The 20,921-nt window shown below is 34.7% G+C and overlaps 1 protein-coding gene across 12 annotated transcripts in view; it reads right to left on the minus strand.

Annotated features, from left to right (window-relative positions):
- CCSER2 (coiled-coil serine rich protein 2) overlaps positions 1-20,921 on the minus strand; it is a 71,753-nt gene that overhangs the window by 28,632 nt on the left and 22,200 nt on the right. For 11 of the 12 annotated variants that reach the window (XM_075758776.1, XM_075758779.1, XM_075758775.1 and 8 more), the window contains 3 exons: positions 6,860-6,950; positions 3,464-3,626; positions 2,626-2,821 (listed from right to left, as the gene is read on the minus strand). In XM_075758776.1, coding sequence (XP_075614891.1) covers positions 2,626-2,821; positions 3,464-3,626; positions 6,860-6,950 — 450 coding nt within the window. Of the gene's footprint in view, positions 1-2,625; positions 2,822-3,463; positions 3,627-4,393; positions 4,548-6,859; positions 6,951-20,921 lie in introns of those variants that run through there. The other variant, XM_075758786.1, reaches the window with a different exon arrangement.

A 20,921-nucleotide genomic window follows, 5' to 3' on the forward strand; every position in this document is an offset into this window, starting at 1 on the left:
AATGCACATTTTTCATTCCATAGAAGCTAGTATAACATTGCTGCAAAATCAAAGAAGGATATACTTACTACAGTGAAAGTTTAAAAAAAAACCAAACCAAACAAAACTCTGCATGAGACAGACTCCTATTCCTGATCTCACTGTTAGAAGATACAGAAAGATGGCAGTACGTGAGGAGTAAGCACACAGCATGTGCACTGCTGGCATTGTTATCCAGGTCACAAGGAGTTGAGAAAGGCTAGACTACTCAAATAACTACTTATTTTTTCCAAGCAGAACTGGGAACAGAACACCAAGCCCATGCTGTTGCAGCTATGTAGCTAGTAATATTCAACATAATTTATATAAGGTTATGTGAACTACAGTCACAGCAATGAATCCAGTATAGCACATTAAGACTCCCTAGACATCTGCTAGGTATGCATTCATTACATGATATCCTCTTCAGTAAGCCACACTACAGTTGATTAGATAATTGTATAAAATTGAATTTAATTACTATATCTTACTATAACCATTCCTGTGAGACCTCACGCCTAAGACCTGACTACAGCTCTATTTCTACCTATCCAAATTAAATACTGCTACAAGTCATAACTGGAAAAAGGTAACCCTTACGCATTTAAATGTATAATATAGGTGAAGCAAATATAAGAACTTCTGCTTCCTTTACTAATGCTAGTGTTTGAAAGGAGCTGACTTTGTATCTTGCTTTTTTACATTTTGTAAGAAGTGGTCCGCTGCATGACCAGGACTGAGATCAAGTCCTAGTTCAGTGTTCAGACTGCTAAAGTTCATGTAATTGTTTTCAAAATTCTATTCCTGTTCTTTACAATAAGTAAAAAAGAACTGCAATATTTTTACTAATTTCTGTTAGTGTAAAGCTCACTATTTTCTGGAAAGGTTTAACACTTCAAAATAATGAAAAAATATTTCATACAAGTTTTACTCTAATTGTTTTAGTAAATAAAGGTAGTAAAGATCTCAAGTCTTCCTCTGTAGCAAGTTATTTACTTTTACGTTACTACTCATATTGTTTGATTAAAAGGATGGATAATACACAGGAGAGTAGAGTAAACATTCAGAAGTCTAGTGATGAGTTTTGGAAGCAGAAAGCCAAAATGGGACTGTTAGGTCAGGAAAATAGAGAGAAGTACGCTTGACAAAGTTTGAAGGGAAGAATACTACTTGTTATTACAAAACTTGCTATTACAGGGAGGGAGAGGGAGAAGATCAAGCTTTTGGCAAGAGAAACAGCAAATTTTGAGGAACGTACAGATTAGGAGTAACTGTTTTTTCTGTGAGTTTAAGGTTTTTTGAAAAACTTGATCTGAGCTACTTGAGGCAAGGTTTGTGTTCTGTAACCTTTCAGAAGAGTCTGGCTATTATAAACTAGATCAAGATTTACAACACAGTATTTTGCAGGGCCACACACTATCTGGCTAGAACATGCATGCCTTTATACAATGAACTACACATACACAGATCATCTATCTAGTTGTTAAATTGTCCTTCTGTTAAAGGCATTAAAAGCTCTGGATAAAAAGTTCCCTGCTATCTCACCTTCTAATTGCATGCTTGAGGCTGCTGGGAGGCACAGTTCATGCAGTCCACTACTCAGACACAAAGTTCTAAGCACACACCTTCCCTCTCTGACACTACACTATTTGTGTTACAACTGTATTTGATTTTGTCACTGGGAAAACATCTCCAGTATTCTCAGTTACCATAAGAAGCAAATGCTCATATTTCTAAAAGGCACAGCCATACTCTTGAATTAGCCTCGAGGTTGATCTGCTTTTTGATTTGCTGTGTTTTGTTTCAGTGTCTTGAGTTTGTGCTCTAAAAGTATTTCCATTACTTTATCCTGTCATAAAAGAACAGCGGTAAGTCCAGTATTAAAGAGAACATCCTACAGATACTTTTCAATGCTAATCTGTAAATGCCTCCAAAGAAAGCCTCATGGACCTTTTTTTTTTTTAAAAGTAGCAAAGGAATTTTTGTAGCTGAAATGCCATACTTTGCTGAGTCATCCAGCAGTTTATCAACTCCCACAATTTGCCAAGTTTTAAGGTGAAATGAAAAAGCTTCTTAAAAGCTTATGACAATTCAATGATCTCATACACTAGAAAGGTTAAGTTTAAGCACTTCCAATACAGATGACCCAGTAGGATTTGCTAAGCTTCTTGTCAAAACACACAGAAAAGATGAAAAGAATGAGGAAAACAAAGCCTTAAGAAAAAGCTATTAGCATTGACTGGCTGAAAGCAAGTTTGATCAATGGGATTGATTTTAATATTTTTTAATACTTTTTTTACTCTCAGCTTTTTAGGATCTTATTGAATAAAAGCTTGTCTTCATATCCACTGATTTTTTTTTAATTTAGCATTATTTCCTCAGAGAAGCAGAATAACAATATTTAATATTTTTTGCAGTCAGTGAAGTGCTGAAAAAGCAGAAAAAGTACTATTTGAAATAGCAATAAAAAGTCCATACTTTCTTGAACACTGTAATTCAATGTACAAAGGAAATTACAATAGCCTAATAGGGCCAAACAGAACATTAGCCCATCTAGGCTCACTCTCCAATAAACTTTACTGCTTTTGTTCCATTTAAACAGCTCACCTGGTGCAGTAATCTCTTCAGTTTCAATAACTGAGTTTTTACAGCTGTGCAGTCTTGGACCATGTGCCGAAGGGTCATTTCATCAAGCATCACAGTATTCTCCGGTAAGCCCACCAGCTGTCTCGGAGACTGGTAAAAATTTGGTGCTCCATAGCTTTCAAAGTGACCAATAGGAGATTCTAGGTAGTTTGATCCCCTAACAAATTAAAATAAAAATAAGTAAAAACACAGTGATGCCAAACCAGAGCTAGAGAGTATTTAGTAAAAGTCTTATATAACATAGGCTATATTCACATATTGTGGCATACAGTAGGAAAGAAATAAACCAGAAAATGTCAATGCTATTTCACTTAAATGCTGGGCTTTCCTTCCAATTTGTGTAAGTCTCTTGCAGACTAACAACAGCACCCTAAAACCAGTTTGCTCATCAGGACTTCTATAAACTCTGTCATTCAAACTAGCCTATAAAAACTATAGGATTACATTTATTTTAAAAACAAATTAATAAGAAAAAGCTGTCCAAACTTACAGAATGCAAGAAATAAGATAGTGGTATGTTTTCCCATGGAACACATACGGTAATTTAGTCAAGCATTTATATTATCATATAAACACAAGTAACAAATATTTGGATTAAAAAAAACAGTGACAGAAACAAGAGGTTTGAAAAGTTTTGTTATAAGTCTCAGTGATGCTCCTACTCAGACATGCTATTTACAGACGTACAACTATTCTGAAAATATCTTGTACTCAGCATCACTTGAGACCCTTCAGCACCAAAAGGGATTTCACATCGCAGTATTTTAATTGTTTGGAAGAAGAGAGACAAGTCCTTTACCTGTTCAAATCATTTTTACCATGGATATAGTGATCAGTATGGCCAAGATGATAGTGATCCTGTGTATTCCATCGCTGTTGTGGTGCTCTTTTCCAGAATCCTTCCTGATGTTGCCTAGCATTTCTGTCTTGTCTATCATAACGGCTCATATTTTCACATTCGTCTACAGAGAGCGTAAAGAAAAAAAAATTAATAAATTTGTTCTTATGACCTTGTAAATAAAATATTTACTATGTGCTGGTGACAGCTGCAGTGTAAAATCTGTGGGATTTTTTTTTTAACTGATCCCTCCCCCAAAAAGTATGCATTTTAGAACTATCAAGCAGACTTCTGTAATGATGTCACATTTTTACTAGCATATAAACTTGTTACAATAATAAGAGTAACCTGTAGCAGAAACTACAGAATTCAGTATTTCCGGTTTAAGTAGAAAACCATTTGGAGGAGGTACAGCTATGAGAAAGAAAAAAATTCCAAAAGTAACATTTTCCTGTCTTTCTTACTGACAGTATCATCAGGCCTTTAAAAAGTTCAAGTAGCATACAAACACAGAAAGACAACATTTTAAAGAAAGGTCAGTACTTCATTCCAAAACAGAACAATTTCATTATTGAAAACGTATATATATACACACAGAAAAAAAACCTCAGCCTATTCATCTTGCTTGTTTTTCAACTTGAGACACATCTAATCTTTATTTACCTGGACAACAAGCATGATTTCAGAGAAGCAAACAAAATAATCACTTTAAAACAGTAACTTCTGCAAAGCAAAGCACATTCCACAAACTTAAGGGAACAAAAGCTATATTTGGCAACAGCTTGTAAACCACCAGAAACAAAGCCAAAACAACTGCTCTCCGTGCAGTCAGACACGGCAAAAAAAAGTCATAAACTGCTATTCTGCCATTGCAATTTCTCCTTCACTTACCCAAGGAGTTTTTCCTCACATTGTCAGTTCTTTGCTAGGAGAATAACTCTACACAAGAGAGCATTGTTTTATTCGGCAGCCTACTCAGACATAGCTGCGCATAAGACGCTCATAAACAGGCCTTCCTTCCTGCTTAGTTCCCAGCCTGCGTGTTGTTGGGAAGTGAGCCCAGTTTTACCCTGTGATTTAAAACTGCCATCCTCACTCGCTGCATACTTGTTGAGCTAGAACTGTTTCTATAAATAGTGTCCAAACACCATCCCAGACTCCAAAGTGAAACAAGGAGAGTTTCTGTAGACCTGGGAAGTCTTAAGAGGCTGACGTCAGTAAAGTCACACATAATTATGAGAAAAAGTTTTGGCAAAAAGTGCAGTTAAATATTATTGTAACAAATACTCATATCTACAATTCAGGTTTTATCACCTAGTTCAATAACCAAAAAATTAGATAAGAAAATAAACTTGTTCACCTAAAGTAACACAAGATTTATTTTCCTTTAGAAGCATCATTCTACAGCTCGTAACACATGAAAACTCTAATGGATCTATTCAAAATAAGCCCTCAGTAAGTTCGTAAGTAATTTCATTATGATGATTTTCAGCTTTGGAAAATGAAATTGAGACATTGAGTAAAGACACATGGATATTAACAACGAACAAATTTTCGTTGTGGTCATGTTCACTTCAGGGAAATCCTGGAGGTGGCTTTTGAATTCTTCTTTTCAGATTCTCTTTGCTAAAAATTCAGTGATTTCAAGATAAGCAGTGATTATAGAAGAGATACCTGGCTTACTCCACATTAATTTTATATGGAAACCCACCTTCTTTTAAAAAATGTCAAAAATAATAGCAATTAGCTAATATTGATCTCAAACAGTAGTTTTTCCTCCTGAATCAGCAGCTTACAAAGCAGATGGTTATAGTCACAAAACATATTTCAGCTACACAAACATTATTGATACTTAGCTGTAGAAGTAGGAGTAGATTTAAGGTTATTATATTGATGCAATTAAGAAAGTAGTGCATTAAAAGTCATATTTAACTCGTGTCTACATTAAACAGCAAACTAACATGTTTTTTGTGGCAAACATTCACTTTAAAATGCATGCATTTTTGAAGGTTTTTAAATTAATAATTTGAAATGGAACTACTGATGCAGATGCAGTGCATGTTTTATAAACAAGGAAATTTATGAGAAATTGATTTACCCTTTAAATTGTTTCTTAGTTTTTCCCAACAGAATTAGAATTACCCTTATTAAAAGAATACCTGCTAGGCTTGGATTGTTATCCATTCTGGAAAATTAAAAAAAGTAAAAATAAAAACTGTACACCTCTCTGGGCTGAAAAGTTGAATACTAGCACTATTTTCAATAAGCACCTTCCACACAAATACTTTGGCAAACTTATTCTGAGATTTAAAAGATTAAGTACTGCACTTCATATGTTAAAACATGATGTGCCACCAATGTGGTAGATGGAAGACTGCGTATTTATTTACTGTTAACTTGGCTTCATATCTAACATACACACAGGAGTCTTCACCCAAAGACGATGAAGGTACTCTCGAAACACCTGAATTTCCCCAAACTTCAGCAAGCAGCTGAACAGTACACAAAATTTTCTCTTTCACTGCCTGTCTGTATAAGGTAGGGCATTACAGTGCTCCACATTTAATGCTTCTCTTCATTTGAAGACATCTTACCCTCCACTGAACTTGGAGGTTAAAGCTAATACCCGTATTCACGTGACAGTGACAATTCTTATAAGTAGGTCAGGAATGACCACAAGCAAACACCTCAAACTTTTCCAGGCCAGGATCTGAGAAAGTGTCACAATAATTTGCCTTACCTAGTTTGTTCTAGTCTGCACTTCTATTATTTTAATGGCATCTACGTACCACTATCCTCCCCATCAAAATTTTGCCAGCATTGTCACTGACAACAAGAGTGCATAAAAGACATCTTGAAAAATCAGATTTAAATCTTAAGTCTTCCTGTAGCCTGAACTGTATAAAATATGTTAGGAGACACTGTAATTTTGTATAAGAAAATGAATAATCTCAAAAAGAATTACATTGTCATTTACCAAAGCTGAAAAAACGTTCTTCCAACATTTTCAAATATAGCTGAAGCATGAGACTGAAGGACTAACTTATAAATTTGGAATTCATTCTACTAAAATAATTTAAAAAAACCATGTGCAACAAAGTTGCATCTTTGTAAAAGGCAGTAATTTCTAGAAGACTTTGAGAAGTCTTCAAATGCAACAGCTGTATCTGGGGGAACAGAAATACCGCACTTCTTACATTTAAAAAAAAAAAAAAAAGAGTTGTTACTTAAAGAAAAAAACCACCACAATTTGCAGAGTGCATTGGCTTATTAAAGCAGAAGTTAGAATAATGCAACTCACATCTGTTAAGCCCACAATGTAGTTTCACAAAACGACTGCTTGGCTAATTTACTAACCTTTATCATGAGGTGGGTCCTCAGGCAGGTCCACATCAAGCATGAGATCATCATCTTCAAGATCACATGAATCAAGATTATTCAAGATATCCTGCAAGAAAGAAGATGTGAGATATAGCTGCTTCCGTTATATTTCATTTACCCTACTGGCATAAAAAATTTATCTCAAAGCTTTTTCATACTTGTATTCTACACATACCCAGTGCTACCAGCAGTCTCCTCTCTTTGGAGGCCAACATCAACCTTACTTGAGACCACCTATACAAACAACAACCATCACACTTCTAGTAATATGATACAATAACAGTGCTAGATGAAACAAAGATGGATTAGAACGTTTTTCTGCCTTATGCTTATGGATCCAAAGATTTTTCTATTCATTAACATCCTGCCTTCTCCCCAGTTGGAAGCATTTTAAAACTAAATTATTTTGCTTAGAATTCAAAAACTGCTTTGTGAAGAGATGTTAAAATCACCTTATTTTAGCTCTTATAGCATACTAATCATAATATCATTGAAAGGAAGTGGGGGAACCTACGGTATCTTGACTTTATGGGCCAACAAAACTTAATTAAAATCAGCACTAAGTTCTCCCACCTGCTGTCTTTAAGATTATTGTTCATATAAAGCTGTTTCTAATACCAAGAACAGGAAAAAACCCAAGCGGTGAAGGCTGTAGAATACTCAGCTTATTGAGCACCCAGACGCTGCTAGCACCACACTACTGAAAAGCTGCATCAGGCAAAGTGCGGTGCTTGATCAGAGAACCCAGACTATGTTTTACTTTATTATTCAAAGAAAGCTAAACCTATTAATACCAAGTGATGATAACACAAAGTAGCCTAAGGAAATTGTTAACAGTTATACAGCTCTAACTCTTGAGCTCTCCTTTCTCTTATCCCACAAATAAAAGCCTCAGCTTTAAAGCCCAAGATCAGACTCAGGCGCTTCACATCTTCCTCTTTCCTAAGAGCAGAAATGTAGATTTTTCTTAGGTTTAACAGCTACACCTAAAGATGATTCAGGGGACTAATACTGAAAAATTTACCAAATAGTAAGTAAAATAAGTGTTTTACTAATTATTTCTTACTGGATATTAAAGTGATCTTTAAATACTTAACTGAATACTTGCATACAGACTATCAACACACAGAACAACAATATTCACTTGGAAAGCTATTTCTTTGCTGGCTACCATTTATTAGATTCCCTTTGTCAAAGACATATAGGTGAAAAGGAAGAACATTAATAGGCCTATGTCTAAACTATTGCTCCAACTGTTCTTCAGCAGTCTTCCTATAGTGTTCACAAAGGACTACTGTATTTTATTACAAATGGTGGAAAGAGCTAAGTATGTTTTAAGACTTTGTGACACATAACATTAAACATTTTACACTTCTGCAAGGGAAATTATTTATTGACTTAGGAGAGTATGAGATGAAAATAGTTAATATGCGCTCTATAAAACATGAGTACTATAAAGTAAAGATTGAATACTTGAAATAGGACTTTGAAATATAACAAAACCCAGATGGTTCTATCTCAAGTATTTTGTCTACATATAGTATTCTAAGTATTTATGGGAAAAAACAGAAAAACAGGGCATTGAAAATAGTAACAAAACCAACTATGGAAAAGCTTTAGAGAGAAATGGAAGTCATTTAAAGGAAATGTGGATTTAATATTTGGGAGAACAAACTACCTGTCTATATTTACTTCTTTTTTGCTTCCATTAATTTACATTCTTCCAGGAATTAGAAGATTTTTAAACAACATGTATTCTTTAAACTATTCTGCAAAATGTAGGTGTTTGAGAGGCAGCTTTGGTTTGTTAGTTGATAAATTGCCTCTTTGCCATGCTTTGATCTTCCAAATTAGTATGAACAAGCATTATTTTCTTCTACTGCGGCAACCTTAATGAGCACGTCGAACAAATTACAAACAGTGGCCACAAACATACAAGAAAGTTGAAAACATTTGCCATTGCTGTGAAAAAGCATTTAAAAAAGCATAATATAAAAACATAGTATGTCAGTGTTAACTAATAAACCTAGATAAGCCACTTTACTATCTTTGTATCAGAACTTCAGAAATCTAATGATGTCAGAGAAGGTCAGCATTTGAGATGCCAAACATACTTCTCTGTCAACAGCACATTTCATTATGCTTCCCTAATTATACATTCCTGCACCACACTGAGGCAACTCCATGCTAGAAAACACAACTATGAATATGAAGTCTTTGTAATAGCTGGGCCATACGTGAATTCACATTGAGTATTTCTCAATGCTATCTTCTTGGGAAACATAATATAAAAGTAGATGTCAGCAATGCCATCTTGAAATAGCTGTAAGATCAAGTACAGGTTTCAACACATTAGTACGCATAAAACCTACATTTACAGGCTTCCATTGTTGTTCTTACTACTGTATAATGAACTGAAGTTAACTACGTGGCAGTAACATTGTTAATAATGTGTGCCTAACAGTGATTATCATCATGAAGTGATTCTGGGACACAAGCTCAAACACAACAGGAAATGAAAAAAATTCTTCAAAAGTGCATCAGGTCCAACCCTACAGAATATTACATGTTTCAGCCATTATTAAAAGTTACAGTAAGAGAAGAATCCTATTTTATTTGCATAGTTGAAAAGAATAATGCATATTAAAACAGACATGTAACTTCACAAGGCTGATTAGCACTAGGTTTTCAAGATGGTACAACCTAGAGAGGCAAGTGTAAGGCTGGCAAACAATTACACCACATTTAGCACGTTTACTTCAATGTTCTGCAATTTCTTCCTGTAGTGATTGCTCTCAGGTGCTATATCTTACCAAAGGTTAATCAAGCACCCACCAACAGGTCACCTACAACAGCCCAGGGTTTTTGCCTAATTTGTTGGATCTGTAGAGTTCAGAATCCCTTTCTCAAGGGGCATAAGTTCTAAGACCAAGATTGGGGTACTGTAGAGCCACTGAATAAGTTCAATATAAATTCATGTCCATCACAGTGAACTGGAATAGCAAAATACTCTTTTTAAAAAGTTCAGTTTCTAAAACTTCCTCATGCTGCATACATCATAAGCTCTCTCCTCCACTGAGAAGCAGTATTTTTTGGTCCACCAACTTAAGTTCAATTTAGCTTAACATTTAGACCTTGGCAAGAGGCCTGATTCTCTGCTTTCTCATTTCTTGAGCTAAGTACATAATGCAACTAAAAATAAGTTATAATGTGCACAAATTAGAAGGACAGATGTCTACATTTCCTATCAAAACATAAAAAATGTGGACCAGTGAAAGCTTATGACACAATGTATGTTACACTGGAATTAAAGAAAAAAAGGAAGAAGCCAGGCATTGGGGTTAGTACAGAAATACAAAGCAATTCCAGATAAGCAACCCTCAAACAAATAACTTTGGAGAATGTTTACAGAATTGAGAAGAGCCTGAGCTCAAAATGCCAATTCAGTACCCTTCTTTTCATGCAAAGGTACACTCTCTTGCTTCAAAAGCAATTGCACTGAGGCAGTCATGAACTGTTGGTGAATATTTGGAACAACGTTTTACCCTCTTCCACAATTCAAGATCTCAGACCTCATTCGTTTGTTCTACTTTTAGAAAGTAGGCTGTTAAAGGAAAATAACTAATTATTTTTGTTACTGATTTAGTGAGTTAGGTCTTGGTTCCAATAATAATCATGCACTTCTGAAGATAAAAATAGAAGCAAAAGCTCACATGCAATTTAAGTATTCCATAGTGATTACTTAAATTGAATACACATACAAATTTCTTCAGTTTGATTTGCTCTACATCCTGATTTTTTAAGCCTATATGCACAGTGTCTTTGATCTTTTGCTCAAAAAAGACCATACGAGCAATGCACATAGATCATTTAATACAAAAGATTACAACTCCTTAAAAACTTCAAACAACAAAAATATTAAAGGATAGATATCACCACTTTGGGGAGAAAAATGGAACTATAGAAAACACATCTAGAAACTCAAAATTTGGCAGCAAAAGATAATGTTTCATCCATAGCCCCAGTACACAAATACCTGTCTGGCATGCCTAGTTTTGATATATTCACACAACACTTTCCCAGGTTATTGACAATACATTTATAGAAGCTTTATCTGACATTAAGGGAACCTAATTCAGTAAAAACTTTACTGTGAAATCAGGTTGGACATTATGAAAAGTAAACATGCTAGGCTATTTCCAGTATATATGTTCAAAGTTGTTTACTTAAAGAACAGAGCAGTAATTACAGGTCACTGTTGAATGACAGCACATTATAGCACCTTCCATTTATTTAGTTATATTTTAATCTCTTTGTACACACAAATCATCAGTAAGTTAGAATCAGACTTCAGACTTGTTGTGTTATTCTTATAGTACCACGCTGTATTCCTTTTGATGAAAATGTATTACAGCAAGTATCAGTAATGACCACTACAACATCAAGGTTACTTTATGACTCCCATTAGTTAAAGGTGCTTTACTTAATTTGAACTTTGTTAGTCTTTATGGCCAAATTTTAAGCCCAATTTTTCTACATCTGCCTCAATCTGATTTCCAGGTTTCAGTAACTACATCATCTGTCCATGTAAAAACTTTTTCTTCAGTTTTTATGTTAAAAAGACCTCACGGACACATACTGGAAGAAAGCTTGACATTTACGCTTCTCTGACACTTTTCTGAAATTGAGAGCTCAGTTTGGGCCAAATATGGGCATGGATAACCACCTTAGAATATACTGAAAAACTAATTAACATATCAGAGCAATTTAAGCAATGGCTTAAATAATGACATTTAAATCATCCTAAAAAGTAAGAAAATATATGCATAAATAAAAAGCCCTCTGAATAGAATTCTATCAGAATCTCAAAAAATACCAGAATTACTTTTACAAGGCTTTTGGATAATTACTACAAATTTACTACTTTAAAATTCAATTTTACATTAAAAAACAAGTGTTAGAAAAACTAACATCTGTATTACACCATACTTCTCTAAACTTAGAAAAGTAATTGTCAAAGTCACTAACTTGAAGCAGACATATGTCCTTGTGACATTCCGTTAAAAACAAAAAGAAAAAAAAAATCAAACATCCTGGTCAGATGTCACCTTCATTCTTTTTCTGCTACCAAAGAGACCCTATTTAAATAAAATGTTTGGTGTCTATGTTAGCATGACAATGGAGCCACAATACTGTGTTTAACATGAGTCTGGTGCTATGGCAATGAATACACTACTACAAATTTAGCAATATTGATTTCACCTAATACCACACAAGAGAAAAGAGTAATGTAAGTCTTCCTGGGGAAAAAAAAAACCAAAAACAAACAAACCAAAAACAAACCAACAAAAATCCCCCCAAAAATCGAAACCACAGAAAAACACCCTCTTAAAACAACACAGGATGTAGGGATTGACACTGAGATAGAAAGCTCAATTTCTGGTCCAATGGTGAAGGCTGTAAGAAGCACCTGGTAGTTTCAAGCCAGTTGTTCAGTTGATTCACCCGACAGTGTGAGTCTTCATGCTTGCACCATTAAAAGGACAGAATAATCCCTGTACGGAGGGACAATTCAAGACATCCTTCTAAAGCACAAGAGGATCCTTTAGAACAGGACTACGATAGTGCATTGTATCACTAGTGTTTTTTACAGGTACAAATTCAGTTTCAGAAATTCCCCATCCTATCACTTAGCAACAAAAGGCAAAGCTCTGAGATCATGCTATTCACAAAAAAAGTTAAGATAGCTGAACAGACATTGTACCTTTTCACACAAAAATTTCCTCAAGTCCAACAGTCTTAAGAATTACAGAGTAAGTAAAGCTGCTTCTACTTTATTTCTGAAGTTAAAAAAACCATCACAACACAGCCTTGATACACATCTCAACAGCCCAACGGCATCATTAAGTCCTATCACTATATGAAGCAGCAAAGATAGAGCTGAATAGGAGGCCAGCTACAATATACTTAGCTTCCAGGATTTACTAGGGAAAAGAGCACAAACACTACAAAAACATCACATAGAAATTGATTCACAAGAAACTAGTCCTGGTCAACAGAAAAACACTGCAAAATGACGGTCAGCTTTCAAGCTCGTTTTGTGAAGAGAAACCTGGGTATGTCTCCTTAGAACCTCAAAAAATACTTACTCTCAAAATGAACCTGTCTTATATGCTTTTGTTTTGTCTAAACCGGAGGGTTTAGTTGTGATGCATCAGAAGGGCAAGTACTCCAAAAATCTAACAGAAAAGGAGAACTAAAGCCTTTGCAATCATTCCTTCACAATTTGAATTCTTGTTGACAAAAAGCGTCAATGGAAAATACAAAAAGTTCTTCTCATACATAAAAATATACACTAGACTTTTACTTATAATACAACAGCTTTTCTTAGATTACACTTTCATTACGTACAACATTTCATTACTTTCATTACGTACAACAGCGTAACTAAATATTTTTACTTAAAGAATCCATCAATAATCCTGCCAGTATGGCAGAAATACCCACAAAGAAATCTTATATTAACACTATTTTAAACCTTTATATTAGTTACTCATGTTGATTCTCTTTGTATGATGAAAAAAATATTAAGGCACCAGAGTATCCCAGATGAAATGTACCACTACTTTTTCATTAGTGGTCACGTCTCTGCAGTTATTAAGATCTCCCAGTTGGATGATTCTGGTGTGACATTTGAACACTACAATCAACACCTGGTTGTACTTTCAAAACAGAATGCCTTTTATTGTCTACAAGAGTTCATTCCCTTGTTTGAAAGTAGGGATCATTGCAGCACATTGGTATAGTTTTGCAACAACAAAAATAGAATGTGTTTATTTGAAATGAGAAGAAATTGTACTATTTGGCATCTGAAAGTGATTCATGTCCCTGTAGCATCAAAGGGTATTACAAGTCTTAGGCTATACTAAAAGGGCACTGTTTCTTATTTCACACATTCTTTTGCAAATAAAACCTAGATGTGCGTTATGCTCAGAAAAACGTGCAGCTTTAGATTCATGAAATTCCACAGACATTTTCACACTCATTTTCTATGCAGTTGCATATCCTGCACCTCTTCTAGCAAGATGCTAAAAATGAAAGATTTTGCATTTTCCATAAAAAGATATTGAGGAGGAAAAAAAAACAGGATGAAGAAAGACCACAGAAAAAAGTTCAACAAGTAGAAGGTAAGCATGAGTAAAAGGAAAGAACTACGAAGAATCTGTCCAAAAAACTCAAGGGAAGTAAAGAGCTTGAGGGTAGTACAGAAACTAACAAAGTATCATTTCAGGTACTTGAAGAATGAGAAAAGGAAGTGGCTTTTAAAAACAAACACTAAAGAGACTGAGTAAATCAGTTATCTGGAGGGCAGCTAAAGAGTAACTGCAAAAGTCAAATCCGATTCAAGGCTGACAGCAGAGATGACGGAGACTTCCAGGGTCTTTTTCAATGCTATTTTCAGCATTTGACAACACCCCAGATAGCAACAGAGAAGAGATAAAGAAACAGAAATTCAATACAAGTCTCCAAAAAGGCAACGTTAACTAAGAACTGACCAGAACTGTTAATCGAAGGCAGAAAACAGAGACACGAGATAAAGACACAGGAAGGTGCATACTGTACTACAGGTATGGTATGTATATATAGGGCTGAAGAGAAAAACCCACTGTAAACAAACTCGTAAGAAAAGAGGAAACCACACAGGGAAGAGAAAGGATAGAACTCTGCAGGATACCAAAATTAGGCTAGGAAGGGAGTTATTTTAAACACTGTACAGTGCAAGTCACATTAAAGGTAATTAAGCCCAACATCCAAACAAGTATTTCATCATTTTGTTCATGCCTTGTAAGGGAAGGCTGCTGTGACAACAAATGCAACAAAAGCTTTGTTCTGAAAATCCAAGACATTTTATGTTTAACTATTTGATATAACAATCTTTAAATATTTACTATTCTTGAAAACATTTTTTACAGAGGTATTGTATGTTCTACCTAGGTTTACTGAAAGTAGTTAGGAAAATTATTAGGTTAAGTTATTACCCACTATATCGCAAAACACATCTATGCTTACTGCTTTTTTTTTTAATTTTTGTTTATTATAAATTCAGATGTCAGACTGTGTAAGCAATCTGAAATTTAACAGAATGACGAAGGGAGAGAAAGAAGAAAACTGGAAATATTAACCATTCTGTTGAGACTTCACAATTCATAAGCAAGAGCACTTTCCAAACACGCAGCGCAAGTTAACTCCCACAGCCACAAAAAGCATTCTTTGACTGCCCTCTAGCCTCCGGTAACGAACCAAGAAAAAAGAAATTCCAGCAAAATTTAAGAACTTTTTCTAACTTTTTTTTTTTTAAATACGCAGATGCTCTTAAGTAGAAAGTTTCCACTTTACTATCGAGCACAATAATAGAAAGCCATCAGCAGTAAGCATAAGTAATAAGAGAAGTAGCAGAGGCTGAGGAAAAGCAGTCCTTTCTGCTCATTGCTTCCAGTCTGTTTTCAGAAAAAGTCTACCAATACCAGAAGTTCAGCATTACTTTTACAGTTTACCTACAAATACTGGAGCATTTTACACTATGAAACAATACGTAATTTCTACAGATACTGTTAATTAGCAAAAATAATTGTGAATGATTCTCACTCCACTGACTTGCACTTGTATTAATAGTGTGAGGTTCAGCTTAAAGGAAAATAGGGAGGCTTCAAACTCCCAGCTGAGAAAGGAACCAAACCATGACCTCAAAATTCAGAGGAACACCATGGGCAGAGCTGCTACCAGGAGATCAATTAAGTTTGCTCTGTGTACTAAGTTTTAAATTATACCTTAGCTAGATTTTTTGAGTAATCTGAATACGACTTCTTACACAGCATGAATGTGTTCTATTCTTATACAGTCAGCTTAATAAACTTGTTTGTAATTAAAAAACAAAACTATCCTCAAATACCTCTTAACTATTTTCAAGTAATTCTATTTTGACCAATCTCTAAATGAGCTGCTAATAACACAGGACGCATCCTGTCACTTACTTGCACTGTTGCAAAAGTATATTCTAACTACATTATCCTGATACATTTCAACAGTGTGAACCAAGAACACAGAAACGTCAAAATGCTGTTTATTCAGCAGCACTTCATTTCTGGAAAAATGGCGCTTCGTTAAATTTCCAGTCTCATGAAGGACGACAATTAGAGTTGTAAGGTGCTATCAGATTGCAGTTGTTATCAATATGGCCTCGATGCAACGTTAAGTGTTCTTGAAAAGAAGTTAAAATGCATGCCTTATTTAGAACTGTGAGGACAGTAAAACTGAAATTGAGTGTACACGTTTCATCCAGAGGGACCAAAGCCGTATATACTACGAAAATAATTGACCCTGACATGTACAAGACTCTGCCTCTCCCCTAAGTTTCTGATGCTTTGCAACAGAAGATAATTCAGAAGAAGATTGAACACCAATGTTCCTATAACTTATTAGGACACAATTTTAGGTTAAAAGGAAAATTAAAAGGAAACTGTGTGCCGATCTAGGTTGTTTTAATCAAGCTATCTGTAAAATGCTCAGAAACCCAGTTAGATGGGTTATGTATGTCCCAATTTGTTTTACTTTTAAAAACCACTTTTCTTGTTTATACTGTTAACTTTGAAAAATACTGCAATTTTAAGACTACTCTTCTCTTTGGGCACATGTTTACCTGCTCATTATGGTTTGAAGATTTCCTAGGAGTAAGGAAAGCAACGTGTGAGACTTAATTCAGCAATACAGTTAGATGAAGTAAATTAAAAGTAAAGTAATTCTGAAGTCCTCCTGTTATTGAAAACCAATGCTACTTGGTAGAAAAAAGAAAAAAATCTAAAAGGAATAGCTATAAACTCACACTGTAAACATTAAAATGGAACACTGGATATGCAGTTACCAACTCATACAGGAAATATTACTTACAAGTTTATAAAATAAAAGTGCTAATTTCTACCATTATTTATTCTCATATTTCACACAACACATCAGCTGCTGCTCCCTCTCCACCATACAAATTCAAAGCAGCCATTGCCAGCTAGCACAAATGAAACACGAGAGTATAAGTGAAGTTGCCTGACTTGATTTTACCAGCCAAAACAGCATGAGAAGATTTACTGTGTCAGTTCTGAATCAAGCAGCTCTCAAAGGCATATATGCTTTCCCATCCCAATGGAAAAAAGGTAATTTGCCATAAAAGCTTGTTCACAAAATGTCATGCCTCTCAAACCAACATCACAAGAGGTTTGCAGTGTAATATAGTCATATAACCTCTTAATAATATTTGACAGCAGGGACACGTACATCACACAAGACAGACAGAAATGCCATCTCATTAAGTAATTCAGTTTCTCACTATCTCCCATAGCTGTAATAGTTAAGCTCTGAAGCTGAAGACTAGAGCAGTGGTGGGAGGTGGCTATTTTCACTCTGAAGGCAGTACCTCTGAAATCACAGTGTCTACTTTCATGACATTTCCTTTCTCTGCCACAAGCAGAAAACTGTCTGCCAGCAAACTTGGCCAAAAGAATGGTTGAGGCACCCTGCTAACAGAACATACTGAAACAAGTTTGTACTCTTAGTTCTGTGTTAAGACTAGTAATAATACAGACTGAGTTTTTACAAAGCAGTTGCACAGTTTTCAACTAAAAGCTTAACTGTGGACACGGTAATCCAGGATGCTCTACCACTAGTTTAATATGTGCACAAATATTATCTGTTCATAATGGAGACTAAATGCAAAAAAGGTGACACTGACTTTTGAGGCTTTGAAAACAGGAATAAGTAGTCTAATGGTTTTCCAAATATAAATGTTTAGGCATAACTGAAACTTTTTAGAAACTGATCTGAAAGACAAATGCCAGATTTCTATACTTGGAAAAAAATGGGAAAATGAAAGCAATTATAACACCGTAATGAAAACTATGAAGTTACAACAGTATAATTCAAGTGAGCCAGTGTCATTTTTGTCAGACTCTGGAAAATGATATGAGGATATTGGGACAAAAGAACATGGAACTTGGACATGACCTTATGAGCTTAGACGGAGGTTACCAGCAACACCAGTTTCAGATAAGTGGCACACAGATGCAGGCCAATGAAAAATACTTTCCAAAGCTGACATCTGTATTAGTTTCCAATCTCAGAACCACTGTATTTCTGAACAGGAAGTTTGAACCACTTTTAAAATTTTAGAAAACGTAGTAAGACAAAGCTCTTTCACACAGACATTTATAAATTACTCTGACATACTAATGTATTCTAGTATTGATTCACATACCCATAGGGAGAGACTGCACAGTTTCCTGCTCTGTGGTCCAGTTATGTCACAACAGTGGCCAGACAAACTTGGCAGCAGCAAGAAGGCCTAAAATGTCTGGGGTCTCACAGGCTTGTTAGGCAGCATCTTCAGGTGCCAAAAAAGGACCATCTACTTCAAAATCCAATTTACTCCAATATAAGTATGACAAGATTCCCCAAGACTAGAGCCACTACACTTAATAAATCTTTATAATATTTATTTAAATACTACACCACAAGAATAATGTCTTCTCCCACCTTTCAATCTTGTTCCCTCACTAAAGTACTGGGCATCTAGTCATGTAATTAGTTGTCACTGTACCAAATTCTCTAGAAAAGAAATGAATGAAAAAAAATTTAACGCCAAAAAATTAGAAGTGTGAATTTATTAATATCATAATGAATTCAAGTCAGAATGACACCAACTGAGGTGAAACCATCCTTTGGTTTCAGGCACAGAACAAATTCAGATCCTTCTTAAGGAAGTGCCCAATTGAAGAACACAAACTAATTTAAGCAAGCATCATAGGAGCACACAATGCAATTAATTCTCTTTATTAGCTTAACCTTTTGCTAGCCAAAGGACATGTATTCTAACAAAGGAAGAAATGCAATTAGTCAACGCTGCTCATCTGAGCACAGACTGCCAAAAAAACCACAAGTGTCTTTTTTAATATTGTCCTCTGCTTTGTGAAAGAACATTATTGTTCTTTGCTGAACCACGAACATGTAAAGTATACTATTCATTTTTAATTCATCCAGCATTCTAAAAAAAGGACAAATAAAACTCCGTAAGACTCACTCAAGGTCACAAAGTGTGACTGATCAGCAGTTGGGATATCTTTACTCATAGATCATTGAGATATTTTCTATACTAATAGCAAGTACAGCCAATCTATCTGTAAACAAAAATATCTGGTTGATTCTGTCTCTTAGGAAAAAAAGAAAGACATGAATAGCATGCAAGTCTTTCCTGACTGGAACATCTTTTCTTATGGAGGATTTTAATATCAACTTGCAGACAGAAAAGCAAATACATGAATAGGGAGAAAAAAAGCCTTAGATGTTAGAAGTCTAGAGGTTTCAATAATGGCTTATGTAAAGATACCATGAAAATCTATATGGGAGTCTTTGTTTCAATAATAAAATTATATGTATATATATTCTTTCATAGGAAAATGCAGATTTTGCAAAGCAGTTAACTTTTCTTTTACATTTACCATCAGCATCTTAAAATCTTAAAGACACTTCACTTGCAATGTGAAAAGCAGAAAAAAGGAATCAAATTTCAACTAGCTTATTAGATGGAAACTGCTTTTTATGTGTGCTTCTTGTAACTAGTTTGCACCTGAAGGGCTCATTTCAAGGCTGCTCTTTTTAGAAAGTTATGGCAAAAAAAAAACCAAACACAAGAGAAATGTCTGTGTTGAGAAAACATACATACTTGGTTTCACTACACCCTGTTAAAGGGATGAAAATGAAGCACAAGACCTTCTGAATACTCTGTACTGAACACCTCAATAAATCAATCACTGCTTCTTATGAAAAACTCTATAAGAATGCAACTGTTTCAGTATACTACTAAAATTGTGTTCAAGTCTGTAAACATTGTTTTTAATTCAGAGAGATTTTGTGCTGAAAATGCTTCCAATGGCTGTTATATAGTGCTGCTAGCACAGTATGGAGACTCAATATTTACCTGTTTGGAATTAGCATTGTATTGTTTCCAAAATAATTTCAGCACTTCTATCACAGTATTACATAGTGCCATCAAAAAAAGCACCCAGGGTGTTTTTATCTCAAATGGTAGTCTTTAAGGGATTCACACTTCATAGTCTCCCAAATACTATTTTAAAAGCAATCCTTATATATCCAAATAGCTGTTTTATTCCATACCTGTACATTATCTTAAGCTTACTTACACTTGTATTTTTATTATTACAGCTGTAACAAAAGAGTCCAAAATTTTAAAAGCCCAGCTTCTCATAGAACAGGAGCTATGGCTTTGGCATTAACCTCCTGAAGAGAATGCAAAAGTACAGAAAGGAAGATGGATAGAAGACAATACCTAGAACATTTCACTCTACAGAAGTAAATGTAATAGAAATACACACAAGTCTGAATTCACATTATAAATTACTATTTGAGAAATCAAGCTGGCAATTTAAAGCTGACTATAAAGTCATTTTGCAAAGTGAATTATTAAAGAAATTAAGGTAATTAACACTAAATTACTGTAAGAAATTACTGATTGAACTAAACAATACTATTTTAGCAAGCTTATTTTCTCCTTCTCCAAGTAGAGCATATTTCACTATACCTAAGCCTCTCGAACCAGAAAGCATTCTGCCCAGTCTCAAAAACTAATTCAGAATTGCTCTTTTCCAAGTTTCAATCACAAAGTTAAAAAGTATAACAAAACAAAAAAGAAATCTTATGAGATTTCAAAAACTACCTAGGAAGAAGAGAAAAACGTAACTATTTCACACTCAACTAAAATTCTGGCCACACATCAATAATAATAATAAATAAAACAGATTCATTCCAATGAAATCCAGATTTCATCCCAAGAGCAATTAAATTCTCAGTAAAGCAGCTAAACCCCATCTGTCTCTTCAAGCCAGATTTCAATTATTATTCCATAATCCTATATCCTTATAATTACATTTATGCTTACTATTTATATACCCAAAATACTGGCTTGCTTTATTTCAGCAAA

This window comes from Balearica regulorum, chromosome 7, assembly GCF_011004875.1.
Source record: "Balearica regulorum gibbericeps isolate bBalReg1 chromosome 7, bBalReg1.pri, whole genome shotgun sequence".
NCBI classification, from domain to species: Eukaryota; Metazoa; Chordata; class Aves; order Gruiformes; family Gruidae; genus Balearica; species Balearica regulorum.